At 41.8% G+C, this 12,762-nt stretch overlaps 1 protein-coding gene across 1 annotated transcript in view; it reads right to left on the reverse strand.

The window, feature by feature from the left end:
- The window catches only part of LOC100409352 (uncharacterized), a 65,132-nt gene that overhangs the window by 10,900 nt on the left and 41,470 nt on the right, over positions 1 to 12,762 (reverse strand). The window contains 1 exon segment of the mRNA XM_078359597.1: positions 10,122 to 10,132. Coding sequence (XP_078215723.1) covers positions 10,122 to 10,132 — 11 coding nt within the window.

The following is a 12,762-nucleotide window of genomic DNA, read 5'->3' on the forward strand; positions in this document are numbered from 1 at the left end:
AACCAGCTCCCATTTGAATTAATGGAGGAAAAACTTTTTAATTACTAAAAAGATGGTGCCAAGGCATTTATACAAAACTTGCCTCCATGACCTAAACACTTCCGACCAGGTTCCACATCCAGCACTGATTTAGGATTACATTGTAGCATCAGGTTTGCAGAACACAGACTTCCAAACCATACCATAGACCAACCAGGCTTCACAGACATGTACAAAACTTTCCACTCAAAAGCCAAAGAATACGCAATATTCTTAGTTGCACCTGATGTATTCTGTTAGGAAATACAGCAAGTCTTATTAAAGAATACCAGCTGGGGGCAGTGGCTAATACCTATAAACATAACAATTTGGAATATGAAAGTGAGGGAATCACTTGGCACCAGAAGTTAGAGTCCAACCTGGATAAGATAGTGAGACCCTGTTGCTACAAATAATTGGAAAATTAGCCAGGCATGGTTGGCCCATGTCTGTAATCTCAGCTACCTAGGAGGCTTAGGTAAAAAGATCATTTGAATCAAGGAGGCTGAGGTTGCAGTGAGCCAAAATGATGCCACTATAGGCCACCCTGAGTGACAAGTTTGATCCTGTCTCAAAATGAAAGCAACATTTGCTACCAAAATCATACACTGTGTGTTTTCTTACCAAAACTGAATAAAACTAAGAATTAAAATAAAAAATAAAAGTGGTAAATCCAACAATAAATAAAACACACAGGCTGAATGTGGTAGCTCACACTTGTAATACTGGCATTTTGGGAGGCTGAGGCAGGAGGACTGCTTGTGCCCAGGAGTTTGAAATTAGCCTGGGCAACATAAAAAAAAACCCTGTGTCAAAAGAAGAGAAAAGAGAAGAGACGAGAAGGAAGGAAAGAAGGGAGGGAGGGAAGGAAGGAAAGGAAGACAGGAGGGAAGGAGGGAAGAAAGGAAAGAAAAAGAAAAAGAAAGGAAGGAAGGAAAAGAAAAGAAAAAACTGAAACACACTCTTCACTTCATCATATTCTTGGTCAGGGGTAAAAAAATTTCATTGTGTTAAAATGTCAGTACAACATACAGTGGTGAACAACTAAAATATCGTCTATAAAAATCACAATAGCATGAAAGGCAGTGGTTCCTGCCTGTAATCCCAGCACATTGGGAGGCTGGGGCAGGCAGATCAGGAGGTCAGAAGTTTGAGACTAGCCTGGTTAACATCTAGAAACCCTGTCTTTAATAATACAAAACTTAGCTGGGTGTGGCGGCAGGAGCCTGTAATCCCAGCTACTTTGGAGGCTGAGAAAGAAGAATCACTTGAAACTGGAAGGTGAAGGTTGCAGTGAGCTGATATCACACCACTGCACTCCAACCTGGGAAAAAGAACAAAACTCCATCTCAAGAAAAAACAAAAACAAAAAACACAGTTTTAATACAGAAATATTGTTTAACCTTTTAAAATTTGATTGTAAGCTATATGTAGCAAAAATCTGTGAAAAAGAACAAAGATACATTATAATTTCTGATTTTAAAACATTAGAAGCTATAGTAACCAAAACAGTGTGATACTGATACAAACTAGAATAAAAGGATAAAAGAACAGAATAGCCCAGAAATGAAGCCTTCTGTAAATCATTACATCTTTCCTAAAGTTGCCATGAGCACACATAGAGAAAAGATAATTTTCTCAAAAAATGTTAAAAACTGTAGTCAACATGAATAAAATAAAGTTGGATCACATCCTTGAACCACATACAAATAATTTTTAAAATACTTAGACATTTAAGAAAACTCTATAAAAAAGACATGATATGAATCTAGGCACCATTTTTTTTTCTTTGAGACAGGGTTTTTCTCTGTCACTCAGGCTGGAGTCCAGTGTCGAGATCTCGGCTTATTGCAACCTCCACCTCCCGGGTTTAAATCATTCCCCTGCCTCAGCCTCCTGAGTAGCTGGGATTATAGGTACCCACCCAGCACCATGCCCGGCTAATTTTTGTATTTCTTATAAAGATGAGGTTTTGCCATGTTGGTCAGGCTGCTCTCAAACTCCTGACCTCAGGTGATCCGCCCGCCTTGGCCTCCCAAAGTTCTCAGATCACAGGTGTGAGCCACCGCGCCCAGCTTCTAGGCACCATTTTCTTAGATATGACATTCAATGCATTAAGAACAAAATAAATAAATAAATATATATACATATATAAAACTACACTATACTTCAAAATTTCTGGACATAAAAAAACTACATTCAATTGAGTGAAAATGCCTTTTAGGAAATAGGTGAAAATATTTGCAAATCACATGTGATATTAGTTAATATTTCCAATATATAAACTTTTAAAACTGAACAATAAAGCTAAATAAATTGATTTAGAAATGAGCAATGCATTGAACAATATTTTATCAAAATAATACAAATAGGCCGGGTATGGTGTCTCACACCTGTAATCCCAGCACTTTGAGAGGCCAAGACAGGCAGATCACAAGGTCAGGAGTTTGAGACCAGCCTGTCCAACATGGTGAAATCTAGTATCTACCTAAAAATACAAAAATTAGCCAGGTAGGCCGGGCACAGTGGCTCACGCCTATAATCCCAGCACTTTGGGAGGCCGAGGCAGGTGGATCACGAGGTCAAGAGATCGAGACCATCCTGGTCAACAACGTAAAACCCTGTCTCTACTAAAAATACAAAAATTAGCTGGGCATGGTGGTACGCACCTGTAGTCCCAGCTACTCGAGAGGCTGAGGCAGGAGAGTTGCTTGAACCCAGGAGCAAAACTCCGTCTCAAAAAAATAAATGAGTGGGCAGGCATAGTGGCTCATGTCTATAAGCCTAGCACTTTGGGAAGCCAAGACAGGTGGATCACCTGAGTTCAAGAGTTCGAGACCAGCCCGGCCAACATGGTGAAATCCCATCTCTGGTAAAAATGCAAAAAACTTAGCTGGTATGATGGTGGGTGCCCGTTATTAGCAAGTTGGGAGGCTAAGGCAGAACAATTGCTTGAACTTGGGAAGTGGAAGGTTAGCCTGTGTAACAAGAGTGAAATTCCAACTTAAAAAAAAGATAACTTTTGTGTTTTAAATATAAGCTATTTGTACACAAAATAAAATGGCTATAACCCAGCTTTAGAAGAAAAGAATAGCCTTATATTGTTAAATTTTTTTTTTTTTTTTGAGACGGAGTTTCGCTGTTGTTACCCAGACTGGAGTGCAATGGCACGATCTCAGCTCACTGCAAACTCCGCCTTCTGGGTTTAAGCAATTTTCCTACCTCAGTATCCTGAGTAGCTGGGACTACAGGCGCACACCACCACACCCAGCTAATTTTTTTGTATTTTTAATAGAGATGGGGTTTCACCTTGTTGACCAGGATGGTCTCAATCTCTCGACCTCGTGATCCACCCACTAGGCCTCCCAAAATGCTGGGATTATAGGCATGAGCCACCGCTCCCGGCCATATTGTTAAATTTTAAAAAATTATATTTTATAAAATATAGTTAGAGACTCTCATATATTAAAGAAATATTTAGCAACAAATTATGTTATCATTTAGATTTACACTGAAGAAGGTGGGAAAAAGTTTTTTTTTTTTCCTGCAGCAAATTTAAATTTTTGAGTATTTCAGTAAACATAGAGTGACTACCAATTATCTAAATTACTTTAGGCATAACATGTAAATTCTGGCATAGTGTCTTAAATGTCTGAACCTAACATTACAGAAAAGTTTTTTTTTTTTTTTTTTGAGACGGAGTTTCACTCTTGTTACCCAGTCTGGAGTGCAATGGCGGGATCTCGGCTCACTGCAACCTCCGCCTCCTGGGTTCAGGCAATTCTCCTGCCTCAGCCTCCTGAGTAACTGGGACTACAGGCATGCGCTACCGTGCTCAGCTAATTTTTTGTATTTTTTAGTAGAGACTGGGTTTCACCATGTTGACCAGGATGGTCTTGATCTCTTGACCTCGTGATCCGACCACCTCGGCCTCCCAAAGTGCTGGGATTATAGGCTTGAGCCACCGCGCCCGGCCTCAGAAAAGTTTGAAGTAGAATATAAAAATGTACAGCCAGAGGAATATCACTAAGATAAAAAAATGAAAAGTGCTCTATTTGCTTCTCTCTCCCACAGCAAGAAAATGCTTCAGCCATTTCTTAAGTAAATGCCTTATGAGAGAGCCAAGCATCACAGTTCAAATCTATAATGATAACTACATGGTACATTGAGTTTGGAGAATTGCTTCAGGCCAGGATTTCAAGACCAGCCTGGGTTATAAAGCAAGACCTTGTCTCCAAAATAAATACCTTTAAGAGAGCTTTGAGATCTAGGGAGGGAGTTGTGAAACTGCTGAAGCCCAAGATTGAGGAGTGTTCCTTTTCAGAGGGCAGGTCCTCACTCACATGGGAAACTACAGGACCCCTGGTCTTGGCTACAGATCAAGAAATGGCACAGTCAACTTGGTCTCACTGAGAATACTGAAGTTACTCTGAAGCCATTCCAAACTCCTCCCAGTTACAGTTTGGGAGAGGCTCTGCCCTTCGAGAGACCTGGAGGAAGATACCCATTTATAGCCATGTGGGCAGGACTACAGACCTTGGTCTTTACTGTGGTCCCTGAAGCAGTTCAATGACTCAGTTCCAGTTCCATGGGTAACAGTCCATGGCCAGTTCTGCCTACCTAAAACCCCACACAGTGACCTGTGGAAATTCTCTCTGGTACTCAGTGAAAGCCATACTCATTCACATCCTGATATAAGGGCCATTTTGTATGGAACTGACTGTAGAAACCTGCCCTAGTGTCTGCTCCACAGATAAAAGTCCTGAAGGATATTTAATCTACCAAAAAAAAAAAATTGAGAATTACAACTACCTAAGCTCTTTGTAACAAGTCAACTAAATGTGGACCCTAGTGCAGACCGAGAGCCTTGTGACCAAGCTACAACCCCACTCCACTACAAACCCAGGGGCATTTCAGAACCCTGGGAACCCAACAAAAGAATACTTTTACTTCCTAAAATAAATTTATGAAAACTTGAGGAGTCGTTTGCTTTTTCAAACTCACAGACACCCATATAAAACTATATTGTGGAGGCTGGGCACAATGGCTCAAGCCTGTAATCCCAACACTTTGGGAGGCCGAGGCGGGTGGATCACGAGGTCAAGAGATCACGACCATCCTGGTCAACATGGTGAAACCCCGTCTCTACTAAAAATACAAAAAATTAGCTGGGCATGGTGGTACATGCCCCTAATCCCAGCTACTCAGGAGGCTGAGGCAGGAGAATTGCCTGAACCCAGGAGGCGGAGGTTTCGGTGAGCCGAGATAGTGCCATTGCACTCCAGCCTGGGTAACAAAAGTGAAACTCCATCTCAAAAAAAAAAATGAACTAGAAATATGTGGCAGAATAATAAATAAATAAAAATTTTTTTAAAGCCATTGAAATTGAAGACAAATAAGGAAAAAGTTGCTGTTTCTGGAATAATCTCATACATAAAAAACCATAGACAGCTAAGCACAGTGGCACACGCCTGTAATCCAAGCACTTTGGGAGGGCAAGGTGGGCAAATCATGAGGTCAAGAGATCGAGAATATCCTGGCCAACATGGTGAAACCTCATCTCTACTAAAAGTACAAAAATTAGCTAGACATGGTGGTGCACATCTGTAGTCCCAGGTACTAGGGAAGGTGAGGGAGAATAGCTAGAACCCAGGAGGCAGAGGTTGCAGTGAGCCAAGATAACGCTATTGCAGTCCAGCCTGCTGATGGACTGAGATTATATCTCAAAAAACAAAAAAATAAAAGATACTACATTGAAATTTGGTGATACTAATAAATACACTCAGTAAATTAACAAAATAAAAAGTCTCTTTTTGGCCGGGCGTGGTGGCTCACACCTATAATCCTAGCACTTTGGGAGGCTGAGGTGGGTGGATCACCTAAGGTCAGGAGTTCAAGACAAGCCTAGCCATCATGGTGAAACCCCATCTTTACTTATTAAAAAAAAAAAAAATCTTTTTTTGTTTTTTGGTGACTGAGTCTCATTCTGTGGCCCAGGCTGGAGTGCAACGGCACAACCTCAGCTCACTGCAACCTCTGCTTTTCTAGTTCAAGCGATTTTCCTGCTTCAGACTCTCTAGTAGCTGGGATTATAGGTGCGGGCCAACACATGTGGCTAAAGTTTTATATTGTCAGTAGGACCATATAAGCCAGACTGGTCTTGAACTCCTGAACTCAAGTGATTCACCTGCCTTGGCCTCCAAAAGTGCTGGGATTACAGGCCTGAGGCACTGTGCCAGTCAAGAAAATAACCCTTTTTAAAATAGAATTAAAGATGGGTGCGGTGGCTCATGCCTGTAATCCCAGCAGTTTGGGAGGCTGAGATGAGCAGATGACGAGGTCAGGAGTTCAAGACCAGATGGCCAACCCCATCTCTATTAAAAATACAAAAATAATAATACTAATAACAAGCCGGGCATGGTCGTGGACACCTATAGTCCCAGCTACTTAGGAGGCTGAGGCAGGAGAATTGCTTGAACCCAGGAGACAGAGGTTGCAGTGAGCCGAGATCATGCCACTGCACTCCAGCCTGGGCAACACGGCAAGACTCTGTCTCAAAAATAAAAATAAAAATAAAAATAAAATGGAATTAAAATAATGAATTTCTAAGAGTTTAACCAAAGAGGCAAAAAAATATTTAGAATGAAAGATATAAATCAATAAAAGATACTGGGTGCAGTGGCTCACACCTGTAATCCCAGCACTTTTAAAGGTTGAGGCAGTGGGATGGTCTGAAGCCAGGAGTTCAAGAACAACGTGGCCTACATGGTGAAACCCTTTATCTACTAAAAATACCAAAAATTAGCTGGGGATGGTGATGGGCGCCTGCAATCCCAGCCACCCACGAGGCTGAGACAGGAGAACCACTTGACCCTGGGAGGCAGAAGTGAGCTAAGATTGTGCCACTGCACTCCAGCCTGGGAAATAAGAGGCAAACTCTGTCTAAAAAACAAACAAAAAAAATCAATAAAAGAAATTAGAGAAGACACAAATTTTAAAATATTTCATATTTACGGATTCAATGAATAAATTTTGTTAAAATACCATGTTCTCTATCCTACAGATTCCAAAAAATTCCTATCAAAATTCCAGTAGCATTTTTTTTGCAATAATAAAAACTACAATTTTAAAATTTACAAAAAACTACAATAAACTTCAAATAGCCAAAGCAATCCTAAGGAAAAAACAAATGCTGTGGGACAACATATGGATTACTTTATAATTTCAAACTATATTTTAAGAATGTAGTAATAAGGCTGGGCACCGTGGCTCACGCCAATAATCCCAGCACTTTGGGAGGCCGAGCGGGTGGATCACGAGGTCAAGAGATCGAGACCATCCTGGTCAACAAGGTGAAACCCCGTCTCTACTAAAAATACAAAAATTAGCTGGGCATGGCGGCGCGCACCTGTAGTCCCAGCTACTCGAGAGGCTGAGGCAGGAGAATTGCTTGAACCCAGCAGGCGGAGGTTGCGGTGAGCCGCGATCTCGCCATTGCACTCCAGCCTGGGTAACAAGAGCAAAACTCCGTCTCAAAAAAAAAGAACAGAGACGACTACTCTCACGCATTTTATACATGATGCAAAAAAGAGAACTAAAAAGATAATTTAACATAAGGTTTCTCAAAATCATGCAGATGTCTGTGTGATACCCCAAAACAATGAAAAAGCGGTCAGATTATGCAGTCTGTTCTATGCCATGAAGAGGACTTTGACTCTTACTGTAAACTTGAAAAAAGATCAGTGAAGGGAAAGTAGACGCCTTTGAAAATTTGAAAGCATAAGAGAGAAGATGGCTCTATGTGAGACCAACAACAACAAAACAAACGCCTGAGGCTTCCCAGAAACTATTTACTTTAGGACGCAGCTTCCCAAATCACATTGTAGGGACTGGCTTTTTTTTTTTTTTTTTTTTTAAATCTTCCAACTTTTCAACTATGTCAACTGTTTTATTCACTCTCACCTACCTGGGGGTTTGGCTACGATACTGTGTCTCTTCATATTCCAGAGATCTTTTCCTTGCTCCAGAAAGGTGATCAGATCTGCCTTAGAGACAGCAATACCTGCTTTATTAAAAATAAATTGCATGAATCTTGCTCACATTCTATAATTATCAATCTAGTATTGTGCTTGGTAAAGAGGATGTCATAGAATATTCTAGAAAATAATCTCAAAATACTATTTAATGACAGAAAGTTCTTAACATTTAGAAAATATTTTAAATTAGTAGGTTCTTAATTTCACTACACAGTACTCATGAGTCAAAAAGTAGTGGTGGCAAGTAATTTTTACATAGGGGCGACAATATTTTATACCACTAAATTTCTGAATTACCACTACTCTAGAGTGAAGGATGCAGACCAGCTCAGGAATGTAAAAAGTTCAGGCCAAAATAAAACATCTTAAAGAATTTTTTTCTACATGAACAATTCCTCAAGATTTTTTAAAAAACAGGAATTAGAAATTCATTTATGGAAAGCATAAATTACCAAAAAGTATTCTACACAAATAGAGAAATGAAACCTTTAGGGCATATAAGAAATTGTGTATTAAATTTATTCTCACCTAAGAAAGTCAGGTTCCTGTAGTTCTCTAACATCACTTGTCTATACAAATCTTGCTGTGCAGCATCCAGGTATTGCCACTCCTCCAGAGAGAATTCTATGGCCACATCCCTAAATGTCAACACTCCCTGAAAAACACACACACATACACATTTACAAGTGTCCATGGGCAGAATTTATTATTTAAGTTAAGGTTAAATGAGAGAGTAAAGAAAATTGTTTCTGACTTAAAGGAATGACTAAAATTATCCAATAATTTTTAATACAAAAATATTCTCTAATGTATTCTTTTTTTTTTTTTTTAAGACGGGGTTTAACCATGTTGGTCAGGCTGGTCTTGAACTCCTGACATCAGGTGATCCGCCTGCCTTGGCCTCCAAAGTGCTTGGATTACAGGCATGAGCCACCACACCTGGCCATGTATTCTCTAACTCTGAGCAAAGAGACTGTTATAACATCCACAACACCAGTGTAAAAAAATAGTTTTATGGGCCGGGCACAGTGGCTCAGGACTGTAATCCCAGCACTTTGGGAGGCCGAGGCGGGTGGATCACGAGGTCAAGAGATCTAGACCATCCTGGTCAACATGGTGAAACCCCGTCTCTACTAAAAATACAAATATTAGATGGGCATGGTGGCACATGCCTGTAGTCCCAGCTACTCGGGAGGCTGAGGCAGGAGAATTGCCCGAACCCAGGAGGCGGAGGTTGTGGTGAGCCGAGATCGTGCCATTGCACTCCAGCCTGGGTAACAAGAGTGAAACTCCGTCTCAAAAAAAAAAAATAGTTTTATGAAGAATAAAGTATAAAACTAAAGGCATAAACACAAACATGTATATTTTTAGTGCTATATTTGAATCACAAAGAGTGAGTCGTGCATACATTTCAGACAGAAAAGACATGTTGAATTAGAAGGCACCTTTTAAGGCCAGGTGAGGTGGTTTACACCTTTAATCCCAGCACTCTGGGGGCTGAGGTCAGAAGTCCAGCCTGGCCAGCATGGTGAAACACTGTCTCTACTAAAAATACAAAAAATTAGTGGGCATGGTGGCAGGCATCTATAGTCCCAGCTGCTTGGGATGTTGAGGCCAGAGAATTGCTTAAACCAAGCAGGTGGAGGTTATAGTGAGCCAAGATCTCACCACTGCATTTCAGCCTGGGCGACAGAGCCAAACTCAATCTTGAAAAAAACAAAAATCAAAAAAACAGCACCTCTTAAATTTTAATGTGTAAATTGAACTGGAGATCTTGGGCAGATTTTTTTTCTTTTAAGATTTGAGTGGGGCATGGTGGCTCATGCCTGTAATCCCAGCACTTTGGAAGGCCAAGGCAGGTAGATCACATGGTCAGGAGTTCCAGACCAGCCTGACCAATATGGTAAAACCCCGTCTGTACTAAAAATACAAAAATTAGCTGGGCGAGGTGGCATGTGCCTGTAATCTCAGCTACTCGGGAGGCTGAGGCAGGAGAATTGCTTAAACCTGGGAGGCGCAGAGGTTGCAGTGAGCCAAGATCACCCCATTGCACTCCGTCCTGGTGACAGAGTGAGACTCTGTCTATAAAATAAAACTCCTTTAAAAGAAAAGATCTGGCCGGACACGGTGGCTCACGCCTGTAATCCCAGCACTTTAGAAGGCCGAGGCGGGTGGATCACGAGGTCAAGAGATTGAGAGCATCCTGGTCAACATGGTGAAACCCCATCTCTACTAGAAATACAAAAAAAATTAGCTGGGCATGGTGGTGCATACCTGTAGTCCCAGCTACTCAGGAGGCTGAGGGAAGAGAATTGCCTGAACCCAGGAGGCGGAGGTTGTGGTGAGCCGAGATCGTGCCATTGCACTCCAGCCTGGGTAACAAGAGCGAAACTCCATCTCAAAAAAAAAAAAAAAAAAAAGCAAAAATTGACAAATGAAACCTACTTAAACTAAATAGCCTTTGCACAGCAAAGGAAAATATTAACAAACTAAGCAATCTACAAGATAATAAAAATTGCAAACTATTTTCTTAGAGTTTTAATATGCATAATTAAGACACTTAAATTTACAAGGAAACAACATACAACCACATTAAAAAGTAGGCAAAAAACGTGAACAGATATTTTTAAAAACACAAATATGTGGCTAGCAAAAATGTTTTTTAAAATGCTCATCACATTAGAGAAATGCAAACAAAACAAAACAAAAAATTACAATGAGATACCATCTCACATCAGTCAGAATGGCTGTTTAAAAATAATTAACAGTATCCAAATCATGGCACCAGGTGGAAAAATATTTAAAAATTAAAAAATTTTTTAAAAACTGAATAACAGGTCAGGCATTGTGGCTCCTGCCTGTAATACCAGCACTTTATGAGGCCAAGGTAGGCGGATCACAAGGTCAGCAGTTCAAGACCACCCTGGTCAAACCCGGTGAAGCCCATCTCTACTCAAAAAACAAACAAACAAACAAACAAACAAACAAAAATATTAGCTGGGCGCAGTGGCTTTCTCCTGTAGTCCCAGCTTCTTGAGAAGCTGAGGCAGAAAAATCGAGTTACCTGGGAGGCAGAGGCTGGGATCTCAGCTGGATCCACTGCTCTCCAGCCTGGGAAAAGAAGCAAGACTCAGTCTTAAAAAAAACAAAAACAGTACCACATAACTGTACCTAACTAGTTACTAAATTTGGTTTTCTTCATCATGCATTTTATAAAAGACTTTCCTTCTAGCCTCTCCCATAGACCACAAACTTAAAACTCGAGCTTTGAATGAAGAAACCACCAAACAGGCTTTGTGTGAGCAACATGGCTGTTTATTCACAGGGGTGCAGGTGAAGCTCCACTGGGTGATCAGTGATAATGGCGATTTGAGATAATGGGGAATGCAGGCGCGAGGTGGGAGGCGACTAGCTGAGGCTGGCAGAACTTCAGACTTTCTGGGTCTCGGCTTGCACGTGGAAGCCTGACACACACTTCAAAACATTGTGCTACAATTGTGCTACAATTCTAGAACCACTCTTTGATTAAATGCTTTAATATTTTTGCTGAGACTCCCATAAATTTTTAATAGGAGAAAATAGTAACTGGGAACCTCATGGAACAAAGCTCTTTCCATTCATGAATCCGCACCCCAAGTCAGGATTCTTCCCTGACGCTCCACCCATGGTCCCTGCACAATCCGGGAGAAACGCGGCGCTGTGGGTGCAAAGCTGCCCACAGAGAGCTCCAGGCCAGGGCAGAGTCATTGAGCAGGGAAGAGACAGGATGCCTGGAGCCGGCTATAGGTACAGCCGCCGTCTTATGGCTGAAGGGGACTGAAGCCGAGCTGGACAAGGACAACTCAGGCCCAGATTGTGGAGCTGACTGCAGGGAGGCCTGAGTCCCACCACAGACACTTCCCACCGGTTCCAACCAACTCCTTTCCTCTCTCGGGATGTCGGACCCAGCATTCTCACCATTTCTAGGCTTCCAGGGAGTCCCGGAGTCTTAGCTGTGGATCTCCCAACGCCTGCTGGTCACGGGGCCACAGAGGCTGGGCTTCTAGGAGCGAAGAACCAGAGGAGTGAAGAGGGGACCTGGAGCTCCGACTGCTGTGAGAGACAAAATGCCCGCCACATCCCTGAAGCTATGCTGTTGGTTCCAGCTGCGTGCCTGATTGGACGGTTCACAGCCCAGCGCTGCTGATTGGATAACGTTTAAAACACCACCCCCTCGGGCCCTGAGTGACAGAAAAGGTGATAAGATTTTGGGGTGAAGAAAGAACGACTGGGCTGCAGTCTTTTCAGGCAGGGCTTCCTCCCTGAGCTGAGCTGGGCCATTCAATCTTGTGTATAAGGTCATATGCATTTGTAAATATTATATTGCATGGCTATACATAAATGAAAAGAATATAATAACAAATGTTTTTAAATTTCAGCCTTTTTTTTTTTTTAATGGCCGGGCACAGTGGCTCACGCCTGTAATCCCAGCACTTTGGGAAGCCGAGGCAGGTGGATCACGAGATCAGGAGTTTAAGACCAGCCTGGCCAAGAGGGTGAAACCCCGTCTCTACTAAAAAACACAAAAATCAGCTGGGCGTGGTGGTACATACCTGTAATCCCAGCTACTCCGGAGTCTGTGGCAGAAAATTGCTTGAACCTGGGAGTAGGAGGTTGCAGTGAGCCAAGACGCTCCAACCTGGGCAAAAGAGCGAAACTTCGTTTCAAA

The sequence above is a fragment of the Callithrix jacchus genome, chromosome 22, assembly GCF_049354715.1.
Source record: "Callithrix jacchus isolate 240 chromosome 22, calJac240_pri, whole genome shotgun sequence".
Classification (NCBI taxonomy): Eukaryota; Metazoa; Chordata; class Mammalia; order Primates; family Cebidae; genus Callithrix; species Callithrix jacchus.